This window comes from Chaetura pelagica, unplaced genomic scaffold (genome assembly GCF_000747805.2).
Source record: "Chaetura pelagica isolate M959 unplaced genomic scaffold, ChaPel_1.0 scaffold76, whole genome shotgun sequence".
Lineage (NCBI taxonomy): Eukaryota > Metazoa > Chordata > Aves > Apodiformes > Apodidae > Chaetura > Chaetura pelagica.
Genome location: NW_009970723.1, coordinates 7,532,673 through 7,554,412, shown reverse-complemented (window position 1 = coordinate 7,554,412; position 21,740 = coordinate 7,532,673). Strand labels below are relative to the sequence as shown.

General features: G+C 37.7%; 1 protein-coding gene across 1 annotated transcript in view; it reads left to right on the top strand.

Moving 5' to 3' along the window:
• KIAA1429 (KIAA1429 ortholog) overlaps positions 1-21,740 on the top strand; it is a 23,721-nt gene that overhangs the window by 1,362 nt on the left and 619 nt on the right. Inside the window, exons 2-23 of the mRNA XM_010006504.1 lie at positions 563-678; positions 919-1,005; positions 1,397-1,445; positions 2,030-2,198; positions 3,113-3,235; positions 3,767-4,057; positions 5,368-6,511; positions 7,507-7,998; positions 8,766-8,920; positions 10,301-10,383; positions 11,142-11,235; positions 11,361-11,905; positions 12,487-12,722; positions 13,486-13,744; positions 14,717-14,934; positions 16,177-16,309; positions 16,901-17,053; positions 18,556-18,716; positions 18,976-19,072; positions 20,096-20,262; positions 20,428-20,759; positions 21,598-21,739. Coding sequence (XP_010004806.1) covers positions 563-678; positions 919-1,005; positions 1,397-1,445; positions 2,030-2,198; positions 3,113-3,235; positions 3,767-4,057; positions 5,368-6,511; positions 7,507-7,998; positions 8,766-8,920; positions 10,301-10,383; positions 11,142-11,235; positions 11,361-11,905; positions 12,487-12,722; positions 13,486-13,744; positions 14,717-14,934; positions 16,177-16,309; positions 16,901-17,053; positions 18,556-18,716; positions 18,976-19,072; positions 20,096-20,262; positions 20,428-20,759; positions 21,598-21,739 — 5,246 coding nt within the window. The remainder of the gene's footprint in view (positions 1-562; positions 679-918; positions 1,006-1,396; positions 1,446-2,029; positions 2,199-3,112; positions 3,236-3,766; positions 4,058-5,367; positions 6,512-7,506; positions 7,999-8,765; positions 8,921-10,300; positions 10,384-11,141; positions 11,236-11,360; positions 11,906-12,486; positions 12,723-13,485; positions 13,745-14,716; positions 14,935-16,176; positions 16,310-16,900; positions 17,054-18,555; positions 18,717-18,975; positions 19,073-20,095; positions 20,263-20,427; positions 20,760-21,597; position 21,740) is intronic.

The window sequence follows — 21,740 nt, the reverse complement described above, 5'->3', positions numbered from 1 at the left end:
AGGAATGTTATTTGCAAGTGGTTTTCAGATGCTTTTGCAAAACTGGAGAAATGAGCCTCAGACAGAATTTTTTTACAGGCCTAGTAAAACAGATTTATAGTATAATTATAATTTCTAATGTTACATTTGGAATGGAACATTTGTTAAGGTTTAAAATGAAAACGCACATTTTATTTTTTTCTTTAACTATGAAATTGAGATGTTTTATTAGAAGGGAGACGTATACTCAGTCTTTCTTTAATAATTTAAGTTCCAGTTTTTACCTTTACCAACACATCATCTGTTAGAATAAAAGGGATAAAAGGATCCAAATTATGGATCCAATTATGTTAATCAACCAGTCACATTTTAATACTGTTTTTATAGAAATGTATGAGAAGTGCCAAAAGATTATAAAAAAAAAGCCACAACAAACTTTTGTATCTAACAATATTTAACATTTTACATAATTGGATTTTGTAATTATTAGGATTGCATACTTGATTTGATGGTTAAAAGAACGAGTCCATGATGCTGTTTCCAATTTACGTTTCTTACACTTCCTTTGTTCCTTGTTTTCTAGCAAAGCACCAATATAGATGTCGTTCGTTTTCCATGCGTTGTTTACATAAACGAAGTCCGTGTCATTCCTCCAGGAGTGAGAGCTCACACAAGTTTGCCTGACAATAGGGCTTATGGGTAAGTGAGATACTTGGTGCCTGATTCAGGAACACCTTCCTCTGTTGTTGTTTTTCTCAAACTTGTATATCTCAATATTTATTGAGATATTGTATATCTCAATAAAAAGGTAAAATGCACTTTTGTGTCTGCTGAACTTGTAATTGTTTTTGGGAATTATTTAAGCAGTCTAACTTGTTAGTTTTGCTTACTCTGATAAGGAACTCAACAGATTTAACTTCGCCTTTGTTTTGTTTCCAGAGAGACATCCCCACATACATTTCAACTGGACTTGTTTTTCAACAATGTTAGCAAGCCAAGTGCCCCTGTTTTTGATAGGCTGGGCAGGTAAGTGCTTTTGTGAGTGGTGCATGAGTTCATTATTTAACTTTTCTTCCTGAGATTTCTGTAGTGCAGAAAATGTACAGTAGACAATCTGTATCTGACATGATTTAAATGTTTTTGCTAGTTTGGATTATTGTCCTCTTCCTCCAGTCTGTGTGGGATACCAGAGATTCATGCTTAAAAGAAGAAAAGTTTATATTATTTTTAAACTTATGGAGCCCATAAATATTAATGAAAAGTATTCTGTAGAAATAAGTAATTTTGCACTCTTGTTTTTAAGATAATCTATTTATTTGGTGTTTTATTACTGGCTTATGTGTTTAGTACTTCTGTGTTTCATTTCTGCAAATGTGCAGTGTATTTACGGACAATAACTTTATTTTTTATTTAACAGCCTTGAATATGATGAGAACACTTCCATTATTTTCAGACCCAATGCAAAGGTAATGCAATGCGATTTAAACCTCTTTTTCTACATCTCTGTCATTTAGGTATCAATAGGGTTATGTGTGGTGCCTTAGCATTATGTAAACCATTCATTGCTTAAGATCTTCAAAAACCTTCAAATACTGATCACAGTCTGCATCTATAATGCCATGACTTGTAGATGATTTGATTGCTTGACAGTTCCTATAGAGGCTACCAGCAGGATTATCCACTACTTAAGAGCAAAGATGAATCAGAACACAGTGGCTACAGGCCACAACTAAGGAGATAATTTTCAGTTCTCTTTGGGTGTATTTCATTCAGATCAGTATTTGTGTGACCCAGGGGACATTTTTTTTTCATCAGCAGACTATAGTAGATTAGACAAGATATTGCAAGGAATTGAGTGCTTTGAGAGAAAGATTATTTATTTGTTGTAATGATGGATCTTTTTAAAGTAGGGTGAAGAGATACTTTAATTTTTGATCCTCCTTTCTTACTTTTATGCAGATACGGGTAGAGTGATACTAAAATAACTTTTCTGAAGCAGTATTATGTTGTTTTCAAGGGCTTTTTGTATTTTATTTTTTTTTTAAAATAGGTCAACACAGATGGATTGGTCCTACGAGGGTGGTACAACTGTCTGACTTTGGCAATATATGGCTCAGTTGACAGGGTAATAAGTCATGAAAGAGAGTCACCTCCTCCCCCCCCACCTCCGCCACCACCTCCCCAGCAACAGCCTGGTTTGAAAAGAAACCCAAAACATGGTAAGCCTTGTGAGAGGACAGATTAAAAAAAATATAGAAATCAACATTATAGTATCCCATCTGCAAAAAACCCAGCTTTCATGATTTGCATTTCAGTGGCTTTATTTTTCTAGCTTTATGTCTTTGTTCTTTAATTTTTTTTCTTTTAGACTCATATCAAGTCGTTTTAAGTAGATTATTTTCTAATGCTTTATTGAGAGTGGGTTACCTATTCTATTGCTAATTAATTAGGATGTTCAACATGTAGTTTCATTTGTGTGAACCCATGGAAATTTAGATGATTGAAATCTCAACAGAAGTGATTAAAGTAGGACTGAAGTCATAGCAAGAAAATGTCAGGGTCATAATAACTTTTCTTTTGTGACTTGTATGTAAAGTAAATCAGAGAGGAGTGTTTGCCTTGTCTTCGTGTTAGAATAACCATCAATAGAATCCATGATCAAGTTTCTGCTTCATTTTTGGTTTTGGATTTGAAATTGGAACTGTCTTGTTATTTGCAGTTATTTGGCTGCAGAATTTGAATACTCTGTGTAGTGAAAAACAGTTGTAAACTGTTGTAAACCAGTTGATTGAAATAAAAACTTTTTTGTTGTTAAAGTAACTCAGATATTATTGGTAGAGTTACAGTATTGCTAGTGTCAAAGCCAAAAATGGAAATGTTACACTAATTTTAACCCAGTGTTATATTAAAAACCCAATAATGTTCATAAGCTTGCTTTTTGTTCTAGTTCTTGTTTATATCAAAAGTGACTTCAGAAAGTATCTTGTATACTGCAGATGCAGAATTCATTTTAAATAATAGTTGAGAAATGAAAGTGTTCTCTAGTGAAAAATAGCACTGAGGAACTAAAATTTCCTACTTCTATTCCTACGATTCCATTAAATGCAAGTTTTTATTTTCACAATGAATATAGTTGATGGAGAGAAAGAAGACCAGTTCAATGGCAGCCCTCCAAGACCACAACCTAGGGGACCAAGGACACCTCCAGGCCCTCCCCCTCCTGATGATGATGAGGATGAACCTATGCCAGTGTCAGGTAGAATGAAAGAAGACTGTGTTTTATCTGCTGCTTGTGCTACTTAGTGAAGGCAGAGCTCTGTGTTCCTGCCTAGAGTGAGACTTCTTCTCCGCTGTTACTCCTGCTAGACAGATTAATTTTTCAGAAAGGGATTTGAAAGAAAATATGTTGGCTATGTTAAATTGTACCAATTTAAAAGTTAGTAGAATTGAGAATATCAACTGCTGACCAATACATTGCTTGAACATGCTGCTCATATTTTACATAAATGTTCTATCAACACTGTAACTCATTGTCCTTCATCCTTCTGCAGCATCTGTTGAGCTTTCTGGTTTCCATATAGATTAAAAGTGCCCAGAACTCTGTAGTTCTTTATAGTCTTACTGAACTGAATGATTGTACTTGTGTTCAGTCAGATCACCTGAAGAATTTCTTCAAGATGCTGCTTTTGTTTCTCCAATATGTGCAATGCAAAATTCTAAAATGTGTTATTGAGCATTGGATTTCAGATAAGTACTCTTATTTCCTAAACTTTGTATATATTTTTAGTGGTAGGGGAAAAAGAAGATGATGTGGACCATAGGGAGGATTACTTTGAGCCCATTTCTCCTGATCGAACATCTATTCATCAAGAAAGCCAGTATTCTGATGATGGAGAAGTGGAGGAAGATCAACCAGAAGATGGAGAAGATGAAGATGATGTAGACGTTGAGGAGGAGGATGATGATGAAGATGATGATGATGATGGGCAAACAGTAGAGAGTATTGCTGATGTAGAAGAGGAAGATGAGGAAGAAGATGAAGATGAAGAAGAGGGTGAAGAGGAGGAAGAAGGTGAAGGTGAGTGTACTGGTAAAAAGTAAAGGAAAAAATAACAGATTTACAATATTTTGTTGGCAGTACCATTATGATGGTGTGAAGAGAATTGGATCTTCTTCCTGTGGTCATTGCACCATTTCCTGCCTTATGGTTCTGACATCTGTTGAGAATTTTGCTGTGGAATATTAATTCCTTTATAGTCCTATAACCATCCAGAGTTCTATATACCCATCCAGAGGGACCTGGAGAAATTGGAGAAGTGGGCCTGGGTGAACCTTATGAGGTTCAACAAGGTCAAGTGCAGGGTCCTGCACCTAGGCCAGGGCAACTGGAGATATGAGTACAGGCTGGGGCAAGACATGCTAGAGAGCAGTCCTACTAGTTGATGAAAAGCTGGACATGAACCACCAACGTGCAATTCCAGTCCAGAAGGCCAACTGCATCCTGGCTGCATCAACAGAAGTGTGGCCAGCAGGTGGAGAGAGGTGATTCTACCTCTCTGCCCTGGTGAGACCTCACCTGGAGTACTGCATCCAGCTCTGGAGCCCCCAGCACAAGAAGGATGTGGACCTATCAGAGCACATCCAGGTGCCAATGGAAATGATCAGAGGGCTGGAGCACCTCTTTTATAAAGAGAGAGGGCCTAGAGAGGTGGTGGAGGCACCATCCTTGGAGACATTCAAGTTCAGACTTGATGGAGCTCTGAGCAATTTGGCCTAGCTGGAGATGTCCCTGCTTAGGAGGGTTGGACTAGATGACCTTTAGGGGTCCTTTCCAATCCAAGACATTCTGTGGTAGTAAATCTTCTTGTTACTTTCCAGAAGTAGAGAAAAATAGATAGAACTTTTCTAGGAGAGAATGAACATTCAATCTTCTTATCTGTTTTGTTTAAAAATGTAATAAAGTGGTGAAAGAAATTATTTCTTAATTCAAAATCAGATAAAGTTGTTTATGTAACATTGTCAATATTCATATTTTTGTATTACCTAAAGTTTCCACTCATACCCATTGAAAATTTCAGGCTAGAAGTTTTATGACAGATGCAGTCATAGGAAGAAAATTGGACAATATTCTTGTGGTAATATGTGTCCTGGTTACATTTTTTGCTTTATACATTCTTTTAAATGTTTCCATTGTTGCATAAAAAAATCTGTCATCTGGGTCTTTCACTTATATCTGGAGAGAGAAAACTTTCTGTGTGTTAGTGTATCATTGCTCTCTAAAGAGTAATATTTGTGTTAAATAAGTAATTCTTAATTTTTAATAGATTCTCAGCAGTTATGAACTGATTTATCCATAATTGATTTTATTTTATAACTGAATCTTTTTAGGAGATGATGGATATGAGCAGATTTCGAGTGATGAAGATGGAATTGCTGATCTGGAACGTGAAACTTTTAAGTATCCAAGCTTTGATATTGAATATACTCCTGAGGATCTAGCATCTGTGCCCCCTGTCACTTATGAACCTTTTGAAAGGGAGCTTGGACCTCTTTTATACTTCAGCTGCCCTTACAAGACTGTCTTTGAAAATGAAGTTGGTAAAATAAAGGACCAGGACCCAGAAAAAGAAAATTCAGGGGCGGTGGAAGCCTCAGTTAAATTAACTGAATTGCTGGAATTATATCAAGAGGAAAGGGGTGCAAAGTGGGTAACTGCATTAGAAGAAATTCCAAGTTTAATTGTAAAAGGTTTGAGCTACCTGCTGGTTAAAGACACAAAGCAAGACTTTATTACCCAGCTGGTAGACTGGACCCTGCAAGCTTTAAACCTTCAGATAGCTCTCAAACAGCCCATTGCTTTGAATGTCCGACAACTCAAAGCTGGGACAAAACTGGTATCATCACTAGCAGAATGTGGGACTCAAGGAATAACAGCACTCTTGCAGGCAGGAGTTATTAATGTGTTATTTGAACTGTTGTTTGCAGATCACGTTTCATCCTCCCTCAAACTTAATGCTTTTAAAGCTTTGGATAGTGTTATTAGTATGACCGAGGGAATGGAAATGTTTCTAAGGGGTAGTGTAGAGGTACATGAAAAAAGTGGTTACCAGAAACTCCTGGAACTCATATTATTAGACCAGACTGTGAGAGTAGTTACTGCTGGTTCTGCAATTCTCCAGAAATGTCACTTCTATGAGATTCTGTCAGATATTAAAAAGGTGGTTGATCAGTTAGCAGAGAACACTCCTCCTCTTCCTAATCACACGGAGCCAGAACAAGACCAGGATTTGGAAAGGACCAACCAAGAATATGAGAATGATGTGGAGACTCCTATGGACATGGATAATCTTTTGGAATCTTCTAATATAAGTGAAGGAGAGATGGAAAAACTTGTTAGTCTTCTTGAAGAAATCTTCCATTTGATGGAAACTGCTCCTCATACAATGATTCAGCCACCTGTGAAATCTTTCCCAACCATAGCACGCATTACAGGCCCTCCAGAAAGGGATGATCCTTACCCTGTCCTTTTCAGGTATGGCAGTTTCAAGTTCATTTTCTAGAGTGTATTTCCTCCAGGTTGATATAGATGTTTTTAGGGGTGAGCTTGACAGCACTTTTCTACAAGTTTCAATTGGTACTTTATTGGAGAATTCTGGATCATGCTTCTAAAGTTTGGGAGAGTTTAATAGTTACTGTGCCTGTTATTTTGTTGGCTTCCAATCAACCTAGCTTGCCTATAACAAGAAGTCAACCTCTTGTTATTACTGGTACTGTGCTAGCACTTCAGTTGCATTCATAGGTCCTGACCAGTTGTGTGAGGTGCTGTACAGGTGCATATTTGAGTATAGTTACTGATCTAGAGAGTTTTCCCTTTGTTGTCTTGGAACACGTCTATGTGTATGGATCAAACAAGTCTGGAATATGTGTATCTCTATGCTGAGGTTGCAAGATGGTAGCCAGCCTTGTTTAGAAGTCGTGCAGTTGTGTCAGTGTAGATTAGTGTTTCACAGCACGGAGGCCTGTCTGCCTTCAGCCACATAGAGGATCCCGTGAGATTTCTCTGTTAGCAAGTTTCTTCCTTCTAGAAAGTATTTCTCTAAATGCTGACAGGTTTTCTTGGTAGAAGTGGTGTAGGTCACAGCTGAATACAATTATCTATATGCAAGCAGTCTTCAAATCACGTCTTACATATGCTATAATGATTGATTTCTTAGACTATTTAATGCAGCATTAATGATTGTTCAAATACAGCAAATTTAATAAAAGATAAGGTGTTATTTTGTTTGTATATAAGGTGAGGTTTTCTTTTTGTTTTGGATTTTTTTTTGGAGATCAGTACTTTAGGGATTTATTTTCTGTAAACAATATAGCAGTTATGTTTTGTAAACATTTTGTACTAGCTCATAATTAGTTATTATTTCTCATAGTCCGCAGAACAGTAAGTTCTGAAGCTAGGAAGCATATAACTGTGCAGTGTTGAGAGGTGATTGTACTGCTAGTGATTCCTTTCCGGTATGTTTTTTTCAGGTACCTTCATAGTCACCATTTCCTGGAATGCATTACTTTGCTGCTGTCTATTCCCGTGACAGGCGCACATCCAGGTGTGCTTCAAGCTATACGAGATATCCTGCGTTTCCTGGCACAGTCACAGAAGGGTCTTCTTTTCTTTATTTCTGAATATGAAGCAACAAACTTGTTGATTAGAGCACTTTGCCAGTTTTCTGATCCAGATCAAGAGGAAGGTCTCCAGTCAGATGGTGCCAATGAGGATACGTTTGCCCTGTGGCTCCTGCATTCCACACAGACCTTGCAGTGCATTTCAGAGTTATTTTGCCACTTTCAGCGTTGTACAGCCACTGAGGAGACTGACCACTCAGATCTGCTGGGAACACTTCACAACCTTTACTTGATTACCTTTAACCCCGTGGGAAGATCTGCCGTGGCTCATGTATTCAATCTGGAGAAAAATCTGCAAAGTCTTATTACTTTAATGGAGTACTATTCCAAAGAAGCTTTAGGGTAATTTAAGCATTTACTTACATTCTTTATACGGTTACATTTTAGAAGTATTTTTTATAAATAGTTAAGATAAAACATTTTTTCTTTTCGATAATTTGTTTTGTTTTTAAACAAATAGATAACTTTTAATTAAAATAATGTAATAGATAATCTGGCCTGTCATTTGTGATCAAGTAGTTAATGCCCAGAATCTGTGTAGATCATTCACAAAGGTGTTGTGATATAGGTCAGATTCTGGGTATGTATGTGAAAAAAAATCATTAACTAGGCAGCTTTCATTCAAGTATGGGACTGAAATAAGCCAAAGTCTTGACTTGGGAAATGACACTGTGCACTTTTCTGGTATGGGACTCTTTCAATTCTGGAAGTTCTTACACTGTTATAAAAATGTAATTATTTTCTCTGGACAGGCAGTTTTACTACTTTAGGTAGCAGTGCTTTTAAAGCAAGATTTGTAAAACCAGACTAAGTTATGGATAAAATCGTTTGCTACGTAACTCCACCCAGTGTTTTCAGCTCTCATCTTTTGTGGATGCTGAAATAAATGTGAAGTAAATGTACAAGAAAGCTTTCAAGCTTTCAGAAAGCAAAGGATAATGTTTTTTTGGTTTTTGTGGTTGCTTTTTTAGTGTTGATAATTATACGAGCAAGCCTTAGTGAAGGTGAAAGTTCTGTAGGTAGATTTTCAGGGGTCAGAGAAGGAAAATCTTAACAAATATCCTGTTGCATTAGCTGAGACATAAAGAAAATCCTTCTTGGTGTTTCAGAGACTCTAAGTCTAAGAAGTCAGTTGCTTATAATTACGCCTGCATCCTTGTTTTGCTGGTGGTTCAGTCTTCCAGTGATGTCCAAATGCTGGAACAGCACTCTGCGCCTTTGCTGAAGCTTTGTAAAGCAGATGAAAATAACACCAAATTGCAAGGTACAGTATGTGCCCTTATCAACTGAATTGTTTGAATGTAGAGAATAAACCTTTTATATATGGGTAATTCGCATTTCACGATCATCCGGTTTGGATGATCTATATAATGAAATTCTTTTTCCAGCTGCATCTGATTAGTTAAGTCACTGAGATAACGTGCAATTTAATTATTTTTTTTTGTTGTTAATGGGGAAATTCTTTATAGTTAAATTATTTTTCAATAATATTGACTACCATGAATTTTGGATAATTGCAGGAAGTTTGAAATTATTTCTGTGTTGAAAATAGAGCACATTTTAGTAAAAACAGACTAAACTAGTCAGGGAGCAGGCTGTTACTTCTGTTGTTTTCTTTAGTGATGTAGCCTTTTAGGGTCTGTATATACTAATAAATAACTTGAGGCTGTTTTCTGACACCTAGGCCAACTGGTATGGAATAGTACATGTGTTACCTTGCTACTAAATGGTTTGAACTCCAAACTGTGTCTCAGGGTGTTCCCCGGCTTATGTTGACTCAGAGGTGGCTATTTGGAATAGAACTGATGGGGAAAAAGCCTGCTAAGGACTGTTGTGACAACTGCACGTTGAAGCTCTGATGCACAGAGTTGTGCTCTGCACTGCTTGACTCATGTAGGCATACCAATAATTTGTTCCAAAACTTAAACACACTGAAATAAATAAAAATTCCTCAGTATGTTAGTTTAATTCCCTCTTCTTTTCTCCTCACCCCAATATCAGACAGTTTTGTATGAAGTGGGGCTAGTTTATTACACCAAATAATGAACTCAGTCTGAGAGTAGTTGTCAGTTCATATCCAGTTGGCCTTTGAACCTTCATATTATTTTAAATATTTTCAGGAACAGTGGGTTTTAAAACTTCTCTTGCCCCCCAACACTGAGACTTTCAGGTTGTTCTGGACTAAGAGAGAAACTGTTCATCTATAAGGACTTGCAGAGAGAATGTATGATGCTATCACAGAGACTGGCTCCATTTGGGCATTGATTAGGAGTTCTGTATTCAGCTTGTAGTAACCTATTATGTACATTTAGGGGAATATGCTTTGGTCATTGCTCTTGATGGCTTTTTCTTAGAGACCCTTAGAGTCTTTTATAAAATGTACTTAAATACAAACAATAAGATGAAAATTATTTGAGTTTTCAGGTTGATGTGGGCAAAATTTTGTCCATGTATATGAAGTGGTGTGGCTGTTCCAAAGTCTTATTTTTGTTGATGCTTTTCAGCTGGCTACAGCTGCAATGTATGCCTCACAGATATCACCCTTGGACTTAATACCTGTTGTGTAAATTAAGTACAATTTTATGTTCATAAACACACTTAAAAGTTAGCTTGGTTCACTCTTAAGTATTTTTTTTTCCCCTAGAGCTCAGCAAGTGGCTTGAACCTTTGAAAAATCTTAGATTTGAAATAAATTGCATTCCAAATCTCATTGAATATATCAAGCAGGTGAGTAAAATACAGATAAATGCCATATTTTTATTGTGCTCAGTGAGCTTACCTTTTTCATACAGTTATAGAGTCATAGAATGTTTTGTGTTGGAAGGGACCTCTAAAGGTCATCTAGTCCAACCCACCTACAATAAGCAGGGACATCTCACGCTAGACCAGATTGCTCAAAGCCCCATCAAGCCTCACCTTGAATGTCTCCAGGGATGGGACCACCACCACCTCTCTAGGGAGCCTATTCCAGTGATACACTGTCCTCATATTAAATAATTTTTTCCTCATATCCAACCTAAATCTCCCCTTCTCTAGCTTGAAACCATTACCTACCCCTTGTCCTATTGTTACATGCCCTAGGGAACAGTAGTTTTGTAGTTTGATAAATTATCTTGGATTTGTCCTAACATGGTATTTAGAAATATGTACTATTATCCAAAATAGATGTTTTTCCTAAAACTTATGGTCTAGGCCAGTTCTTGCTCTCAGGTACATATTCTGAAGCAGAATCTAAGGTAACTGTGATGCAGACATCCAACTAGTTAAATCTTTTAGCTTACAGTAAAACCACAATGCAAATGTTGACCCTACTTTTTTTGCTTCTGCTTTATTTGTGACTGCTTTCTAAAAGGTGGAATAATCAAACTTAATTTTTGCAGAATACTTACAGTAACTAAGTACAGAATTTGAATACTAAGCTAGTGATAGAGTTGCTGTAAAGTCCTGCCTTGTAATAATTATTTTTTTGTTGTTTTCTTTTAAAGAATATTGACAGTTTGATGACCCCGGATGGAGTTGGTCTTCCTACTGCACTTCGCGTTCTGTGTCATATTGCATGTCCACCACCTCTGGTACATGGTATGGCTGCTGCATTTGTACTGCTTAACATAGAAGTCTTTGTTGTCTTTACACTTGAGGCATGTTTAACTATGATTGCCCAGGAGAAATTAGAGATACAGAAACGTTATTTCTTTCCCACACAGGTCAACAGAAAGACCTGAAATGGAATCTCGCGGTTATTCAGCTCTTTTCTTCAGAGGGCATGGACACCTTCATCCGGGTGTTGCAGAAGCTGAACAGTGTGCTTATTCAGCCCTGGCGGCTCCATGTCAACATGGGCACCACCCTTCACAGAGTTACTACAATTTCCATGGCCCGCTGTACACTCACTCTGCTGAAAACCATGTTAACGGAACTGCTGAGGGGTGGATCTTTTGAATTCAAAGACATGCGTGTTCCGTCAGCGCTTGTTTCTTTACACATGCTCCTGTGTTCCATTCCTCTCTCAGGCCGCTTAGATAGCGATGAACAAAAAATTCAGAACTACATTGTTGATATCTTGTTGACTTTTACACAAGGTGTTAATGAAAAACTTACCATTTCGGAAGAAACTTTGGCCAACAATACTTGGTCTTTAATGCTGAAGGAAGTTCTCTCTTCAATTTTGAGAATTCCCGAAGGCTTTTTCTCTGGACTTATACTGCTTTCAGAATTGTTGCCTCTTCCACTGCCCATGCAGACAACTCAGGTACAATTTAGATTTGTTTAGTTTTTAAGGAATTGTAATTATGTATAACCCTTAGACCATTTTTATAGTTGTGGAAGAAACAGGTATGTGCAAGGACGAATTCAAGTTTCTGCGAAGCCTTTCTGTTCATATAAATTGAAGATACACCTTCAACAGAAACAAAATTGTTCTTATTTGGAGCTTCTTTTTAAATTAGCAGTCATATGTTGTTCTTTTGTCCCATGTGAAATTATCTAGACTCTGTTTCTGTTACTGAAGTGATTGGCTATGAAGCCTTTGAATTTAACCCTGAATGCCCAACTGTCGGTATATTAAGGGTCCTCTTTTTTTTTGGCATGGATCTTGAATTAGTGATCTTTAATAAGGAAGCATAAAAGGTGTGTGACAAGCCATGCTTCTGAAGACATGCCTAATTGGCTGGAATGGTGTCCTGTCATTTAGTGATAATGATGAAAATGGAATCATTGCATGTTTTTGGTGAGGACAGTATTAGGACTTAGTCTTTGTTTATACCTTGTGGTAGAATTCAGGTTTTATGATAGAAGTGGAAAGGAAAAACCAGCTGTTCTTCTGTTCTGCAGGTAATTGAACCCCATGATATTTCAGTGGCACTCAACACCAGGAAGCTGTGGAGTATGCATCTTCACGTTCAAGCCAAACTGATACAAGAGATAGTGAGATCTTTCTCTGGTTCATCCTGCCAGCCTATTCAGCATATGTTGAGACGTATTTGTGTTCAGTTGTGTGACTTGGCTTCACCTACTGCTCTTCTGATCATGAGGACTGTATTGGATCTCATTGTAGAAGACCTACAAAGGTATCTCTGTTTTCTGTTGCAAAGTTTTCTTTAGTTGACTATTAAACTCACCTTCGTTCTGTATAGTAGGTGTAGCGGGAGGAAAATACTTTCAGAAATACTATTTATACATTATAATAATATTGATTATCATTATACTTAATTCTCAGAAAAGTGCTATATATTGTGTCCTGATAATGCTTAATGTTGCCAAGTAACCATGTTATACTTTTGAGTTTTGATGTAGACAGCTTCGCGTTGTGTGTTTATGGTAAGTATTTTAGGAAGGTTTTCTTCAGGCTGTCCCTACAAAGCTTTATCTACCCTGTGAAGTGCTTCTAAGGGAAATGTCTGATATAAATAACAAGAACAGGCCAGGAAAGTTTGCAGTACTGTAATAACAGGAAAGTGTGTAGATGTTTGTAAGCTGGAGGAAGTTCAATACTACCCTTTCCGAGGGTTTTGAGACTAATGAGTATTGTTTCTTTAAAAGCATAACTGTCCATGTGGAATTAGATTCTGTTTGTAAAAAAGCAGATTTATCAGTATAGCATTAGATTCCCTATAGTATGTTAAATGTATAGTAGATTAATTAATTTATTATGCAGCCAGAAGTCATTTAGCGAAGTTGAGCAGTTTTCAAATAGTTAAACTCTTAAGTTTAAGTACATAAACTAGGTGCTTTTTTAAAAATGCAGGTTTATATGACTCCTGTAAGGGTTGTTTTTACAGTTTTTAGATAACTTTAAAGAAGCTTTTTTAAAGAACATTGATATTCTTTCAGCAACCCAGAAGATAAAGAGAAAGAGAAACAGTACACTGGACAGACCACTCGATTGCTTGCTCTATTGGATGCCCTGGCTTCACACAAAGCTTGTAAATTGGCTATTTTGCATCTTATCAATGGAACTAGTAAAGGTGATGAAAAGTATGCAGAGGTTTTCCAGGAGCTCTTGGCTTTAATGCGGTCAGCTGGAGACAATGTCACTCATCAACAGAGTGCTGAATATGTAACTTCCCTTTTGCAGTCTCTCTGTGATCAGGTATTTCCTGTATTTAACGCATAATATGTGTTGATAATTGCAGGAGACAAATTAAATGAAGTTATGTCTTAAGTGCCTGTTTGTTTTTTTCGTTTTGGAAAAATACAAAAAGAAAATGTGTGTGGCTGGCTGCTTTGGCAGACTTGCTCATGTGTTGCTCTTGAATGTAAATCCTTTCATTTATAATAACTGTTTTTCATTATGTGCACTGTTCTGGTAGTTCAGCAGAGACCAAAAACTGAATGACATAATATGAGTACCAAAGTGTATGTGATGCTACAACTGCACCATTTTAAAAAAAGCATAAGTTACTAGAGCAACATAAGAAATGTTATCTGAAAACTGATTAACCCCAGTAGTTTCTTTTTAGATAGATTTGCATGTTGTTATCTTACTGGTTGCATGTATTTAATTACTTTAGTGCTTACCTATGTCTGCAAAAGGCATTTGGGTGTTATTGGTCAGTAGAGATTGTTCAGCCATTTGCATATAAACAAGCTCCTTTCCCATGCAAATATATTGTGAAAGTCAATTGTGTTATATTTTATGTAAAATATGGAGGGGGCAGTAGATCTTCAACTTGCAACTGTGTCTGCAGCCTCTTGATTTTGGTAAATGTTTTGGGATTAAGGAACAGTTTGACTACCCAGGCAAGAAACTGTGCAAGTATGAAATATTATCCAGTGTCTGTGTGGCTTTTAGTTGTGGCTCTGCTTTCACTTTTCACCCTTTAAATCTTTTATGTTTTTAAAAATCAGTAAAGGGTTTGTAACCCTTAGCAGAATCAATTTTAAAAAGATACACTGTGTTTTTGTGGCCAGTGTTTTACTGGCCAGTAATTGAAATACTGGAATAAGATGATAAAAGGATAGTAAAAGAAGGTAGTGTTTCTGACTGTAATGCATGATTTGTACTTACTGCTGCTATACAGAATGCTTTTCTTACTATGTGTGTAATAATCACTTCTTACAGGATATTGCACTCATTTTACCAAGTTCATCAGAAGGCTCTGTTTCTGAGTCAGAGCAGCTTTCCAACTCTCTACCAAGTAAAGACCTGATGCCCTTAATTTGTGACACTCTGATGGAAACATTAACTAATTCTGAGAGCAGTTACAGTTGTCTACTGACATGTATCCGAACAATGATGTTCCTTACAGAGCATGACTATGGCTTCTATCACTTAAAGAGGTATGGTATTTTAAGACATCTCCAACAACTTCAAGTTATTTTAAAACTTCTGCAATGTGAAATAATTTCCTACTCATCTAGTGGGAAATTTTGAGGATAGGGAATCCAAACTTTCTCTTTGGAGCTTCAGTGTTTTACTCAGTATTTTGGTCTTTCTTCACCTGAGGTTTTACCTTTAAATAATTTCTGCATTATGCACACAGGAGCACTTCCTTTCAAGAAATAAAGCATTGAAAAAAGGTTTGTACCCTCCATTTCCCCACTCTAAGGCTGGAGGATTAGGATGACATATAGTGCTAATGTCCTTCCTTTCTGAGTCACTCAATAGTTAGAGCTCTCATCTGGGACATTGAAGAGCTGTCTGTCACTCCTTCTATTTTGAGGGGATTCAATTTTGCACTTTCTCAGGGTGTTCTGACCTCTAGGCAGTTAGGGCTTTTCAAAGGAAGATATGTATATATATATATGTATATGTATGTATGTATGTATGTAACTACTTTTGATGACTGCATTTTGAACAGAGTACGTACATGAATTGGACAGTATTGTGTTTTTTTGACACTTAGTTCCTTGTCCCATATCTGGACATGTTTCTGTCTGCTGAAGGTGAGGTGCAGAGAGGCAAGGAAGTTGTGAAGTTCCCAAAGAGAAAAAGGTTCTATCTGGAACTTTGTCGGTAAAAGGTCGTTCAAAATGCTCACCTAAGCAGTGCTGCAGAGCTGTGCTGCTCAGAGTGCAGGAAGCTCTACAAACCACCAATGAAAAATAAGCAGGTTAAAGGTGCTGTTGATTCTGTGATCCCATATGTCTACCTGTTGGCTTCAGTGCATGGCCTTGCTCTTTTTGTGTCAGTAATTACCTTTCTGGTTTGTTTGTGCAGTTAGGCATCACAGGGTGTAGTGAAATTGTAACAGCAGGCATGATCCTGTTTTGTACATAAGGCCTTTGTGCAAGCAACATTTCTGTTGTCCTATTTCTTTTCTCCCAAAAAATGAAAAAGTAATTTCTTGCAGGTTATAGAGGTGTTGCTACAGTATCTATAACTGCGCAGTCTGAAAGGTATCTACGGACAGCACTGATAAGAACGACAGTCTAGTCTTCATAATCTAAACTCAACTTGATAATTATAAAATCTACCAAATTTATTTTGTATATATGTTGTTTTTTTCTAACAGGTTACAGTGAAATGGTTGCAATTTATGCACTAATGAAGTATTTTCTCTCTTTTAATTATAAAAACAGCTCTCTAAGAAAACACAGCAACGCTCTGTACACTGTTTTAAAACGAGTAATAACTAGTTTTAGCAAAGACACAGGTGAACTGGCCTCTTCTTTTTTGGATTTTATGCGACAGATTTTAAACTCTGATACACTGGTAAGTGAGTCTGTATTGGATACTTAGACAAACTCAGCTGCATTTCTGTGAATTCTGCAGTGTGAGACACATTCAGGAACAGTTACTTCAGAAAGCAGTTGACTATGCAGATTGCTGTGTAAGGCTTTTCCATTGTAATGTTAGTGCCATCTTTAGTTTTTAATGAAATCTGTGATAGCTGGGCAGAATGTGTATTTAGTAAATTAGAGGGGGTTTTAGTAGGAAGAATGACATTGATTCAGAATTATTTCCTGAGCGAATAGCATAGTGTCCAGGTTTTAAATTGATGGCATCCTGTTAAGAGAGTTGCTGTATGGATATATAGTATAGAAAGGAATCTAAAATATTTGTTAGTTCTGTAATACAAACCTCAGCTTACATAGGGCAGGGTTGCATTCATCTTGATGCAGCATCTAAACTTGCCTATTGAAGCATACTTTAAAAAAATCTTTTGCATAATATGTTTTTAAATCAACATTACTCTTGTTTTCTTAGATTTGCTCTAATGTACATTTGAAATCTGAGGATTTTGAAATCCAGAAGTATAATGAGTATTTATGTATACTTATTCCCACTTTCCAAATATTTCAGGGATGTTGTGGAGATGATGGAAGCCTTATGGAAGCAGATGGATCTCATCCTGGCAGAACGCTGGGTTTATCTACTGCAGAGTTAAAACATCTACTGCAGAACAAAGAAGAAACCCCAGAAAACCTGCTGCTTGATCTGGAGAAACATGTTATGGTAAAAGAATTTAAGTAATCAAGTTGATGTTGTAGTTTTAAAACAATATAGACTGCCCTGCTTGGTGAGACGGGTGTGCAGTTCTGTGGCATATCTTGTGGAATTGGTAATAGCTGTTGCCGTTTTGATACTGATCTCGAAAATCACCTATTCTGATGCAGGATGGATTCTGACTTCATTGTCTGTGTTCTGGTAATGTTCAGAAGTTTCAGGTAGGGCTGGAATCCCCTTGTGCTCAGAGTATTCACAGACCGTAAGAAATAACCTGTGCCTTGATGGGGGCTGTACTGAAAAGGGCCCAGTGGTTATGGTGGATGTTGTTGAACGTGGGCCGACGTGTAGTCATTGCAAACAAGGCAGCCTGTGTTCTGAGCAATCCTGGAAGCAGTGTGGTCAGCAAATCAAGTGTCCTTACTGTTCCCTGCCACAGGATGCTGGTGAGCTCTCATGTGAAGTGCTGCATTTACCTTTGGCCAGCTTTGCCCGTGCACCATTTCTGCAGACATTTAGGGAAACTGAAGAGGGTTCTTCCATGTGGTGAGGGATGTCCAGCACATGTGCTGTAGAGAGAGGAGGAGGAAGCCAGGCTTGTTTAGTCTGGTGAAGAGGGCTAAGGAGCTATCTCAGAGCTACTTGGCAGCTGTTTGGGGGATAGTGACAAAGGTGGTGGAATTAAACTCCTTTTGCTAATTTCAGATGATAGAATAAGGGGCAATGGCCCCCTGTCAGGATGCAGAGTTTCAGGTTGATGTTCGGAAAAAAAACGCAACACAGAGAGAAGTGCAGCACTGGAGCAGGTTGCTCAAAGTGATTGTGGGCTCTCTGTCACTGGAGCAGTTTTTAAATATGGCTAGATAAAGTTATGCCTGACCTGGTCTGGCTTTGATAGTTCTGCTTCAAGCAGGGGGGGATTGAACTAGAGGACATGCAGAATTCCATGCATCTAACATTCCTGTGATTCTAATGGCAGACTTACCTCTAAATCTAATTATTGAATTAAAATGTAAAGCTACACAATTGTTGGCAGCCATACAATAGTTGGCTAATTCAGAAGGGTCCATAAGACAGCTCCTCCACAACCTGTTGGTCACAAATGCCTTTCCAGTGCTGTACTCTCTCCTATCCCTTTTCTGGCTGCATACATCTGTGGTAAAAGATTAAAAGCCACAACTGCACTGAAGGAGAAATAGCCAACACTTAAGATGTTAGAATGCTCTAGCAGGGAGCTTGTTAATTAAAACCTGGGGTCATGCCTTCTTTGGGAGTGTGTTAGGGAGGTTATTGCATCAACTGGAAACGAAGACTAGACTGTGCATGTGGTGACATGGTTTGTTTTATAGCATACTGAGGAGCTGTGCAGTTTGTGTACTCAAATGTCTTAGTTTGACTATTTGTGGATGGATAGACTCTTTTGTGTAATATTCTCCTCTTTATTTAATTGTCAAAAGTGTATTTCATTCTGAGGAGGGGAAAAAGTTCTGAGTTGTGCTGTGTTGACTTAGGATCGTTCTAAGGAGGATGATGGCCTTGAATCCTTACTGGATAACATTGTTGGAGTGAGGCAGATGTTGGAATCGGCAGGTGATCCTTGTCCACTGAGTGACCAAGATGTAGAGCCTATTCTTTCTGCACCAGACTCTCTTCAGAATTTGTTTAACAACAGGTAAAATGGTTAAGTATGTGAGCATGCTGCCTGTGATTGACATAAGAAAATGCAGTAATTTATGCATGAAAATGTTACAAACAGGATCTAAACAGCACTGTTATCACTGCTACTAGTCCCAGTATATGTAATTTCATGCAAATATCAAGGGTGAGGCAGCAACATTCACCCCAGGTTCTGTAATGCTGCCTGTGCTTGCAGTTGGTTATAGTTCATAACCAAAAAAACATAACCCCATCTGGGGTTTGTTTTCTTGCAGGACCACATACGTGTTGGCAGATGTGATGGATGATCAGCTGAAGTCCATGTGGTTCTCACCCTTTCAAGCTGAAGAAATAGACACTGATCTGGATATGGTAAAAGGCTTCATTAATATAACTGAAGTGGATTTAAAAATGAGGGTTAACCTGAGCTAGTACCTTCAGAAATTCATGTGGCTGAACTGTTTGTTTTCTTGAGCTCACCCTTGTAAATTGACCCATAGATAGCGGTTGGCATTTGTTAAAGGTCGTTATCAAATGCCTTCAAGTTCACTTGGAAGGAGCCTCAAAATTGGCACCTTCCACAGTGCTCTAATGCAGAAGTCGTCATCTCTAGAGGAGCAGTTGTTGTGTCAGCCTTAATCTTCGTTTGCCTTGCTGCTGGGCCTTTTCAGCAGTTTGTGTTAAATGTAGACAAAGAACATGATTTGTTTTCTTTTCCATCCAAAGAGCCTCATGGCTACACTTTTTTTTTTTTTTTTTTAATCTTTGCCAAAAGTGGAAAAAACGGCAGCAGTAAATGAGACTACTTGAACAAAACCTTTCCACAGTATTTGAATCTTGTTTTTTATAATCCAAACTTTAAATGTAATTTTGAAAAATATACATTAGAATTATTTTTTTTAATAACTAAGCTATTGGCAGTGGTTTATCTTCTTATGTGACAAATAATCAGTTTCTGTTGATTTTGTTGCTTTCATCCTTTTTTAGTTTTACTCTTTTTTAAATTTACATGCAAAGATACTTTGTTTTGATTTCTTAAGCAGAACCAAAACTGTTGATTCCTGTGTAAAAGCAGCATTTATAAAAGTATAGGACAGTAGGTTAAGCCAGAGTGCCTCCCTGCAAGACATTGAGTGACAGGACAGGTGTTCATGCTTGAAAGCTGTACCCTGGACTTGGCTGAGATACAAAACCATCAAGACATCTTCTGCTTTTCTGTTCTGTTACTGCTGCTTTTTATTTTGAGCCACACTACTGCATTAAAAGGTGGAGGATGGAGCTTTTTTGCTTTGATAGAAGGACCCTAGCTGAATCTCATCCATCCTCGTGCAGCTTCTTTACTTCTTCAGAGGTGCTAGTGATAGTTGTTGTGATAAAACTAAACTATCATTGCAGGTAAAAGTTGACCTAATTGAACTGTCAGAGAAGGGCTGCAGTGACTTTGATTTGCAAGCTGAATTGGAGAGGTCATTTTTATCAGAACCATCATCTCCTGGCCGCACAAAAACCACAAAAGGCTTCAAACTTGGCAAGCACAAGCATGAGACCTTCATTACTTCAAGGTAAGATGACTTTAATGAGTGAACAGTTAGTGTGCTCAGCACTGGTTTGTGTCTTCTCAAACTGTCAGATACCTTTCAAATTGCATCTCCAATATGGAGAATGCCTGACCTTAATTATGAATACAGTTTTACTTTAACTAAATGAATTATGGTTTGTCATGACAGTGGAAAATCTGAGTACATAGAGCCTGCAAAGAGAGCTCATGTTGTGCCACCACCAAGAGGAAGAGGCAGGGGAGGATTTGGACAAGGAATTCGACCGCATGATATCTTCCGTCAGAGGAAACAGAATACGAGCAGGCCACCCTCCATGCATGTGGATGATTTTGTTGCTGCAGAGAGCAAAGAAGTGGTTGCTCCAGATGGGATACCAGCAGCCAAAAGGCCACCAAAAGTGTCACAGAAGATTTCTTCACGTGGTGGATTCTCAGGGAATCGTGGAGGACGGGGAGCTTTTCACAGTCAGAACAGGTTCTTTACACCACCTGCTTCAAAAGGTATGTTATCTCCTGTGTTACAATTGGGGTAAATGAATGCCAAAAATCCTTCAGTGATACTAACCTGACTTACTAGCAATTAATTATCCCTGGTGTGAGATGTACTGAAGCAGTGTTTTTTAGATTGGTTTGACACAGAAAAGGTTCCCTCGAGTGATGTGGAATTTGAACCAAGGCTGTGAGTTCCTGTGTTGCCTCTCCCTCCCACTCCCTTACAAAAGGAGCTTGCTGTTTTCTTTTAGCAACTGGAGTGTTTCAGACATGCAGTCAGAAAAATAAACAGCCCTCTCTACCTTTGTGACATGGTAGTTACTGAAATCAAGCATCACGATACATCTGTGGTTTTAAATGAGTTTTTTTTGAATAAAAGGATGGAAGATCCTGACAGGAATAAGATTCAATTTTCAGTGAATTTGGAGGTTCTGGCTGCAGAGTGCTAAGTTGCTTAGATAGGCAAGTTTGCATTCCTTTCCCTTTGATCCTGTGATTAGGACAAGTCCTTGCACAGGAGAAACAGAAAATACTTCTGTTTAATAAAGTTATAAATAGTAGGATTTATTTTACAACAAAAACTTAAGGTATCTAAACCCACTAGATAACATAATTTGATAAAAAACCTTTGAGTTCATGTCTGAAGAACAGATATTTTCCTGATTCAGTGTATAATACAGTAACTTGTAGACTTTGAGTTAGAATACTGCAGAGTTGATGCAGTATATATTTTATATATTTGAGTTATGTATAACATTTGCCACCTTGAGTATTGTAAAGATTAAAATGAAAAAAAAAAGGAAGAGTGATGTTTGCTCAACAGTCTGGATTTTTCTCTCCTATCTAGGAAATTACAGTCGTCGTGAAGGCACTCGAGGCTCAAGCTGGAGTGCACAGAGCACACCCAGGGGAACCTACAATGACAGTAGAGGTGGTCAAAGCAATTTTAACAGGGGTCCACTGCCACCATTGAGACCATTAAGTTCAGCA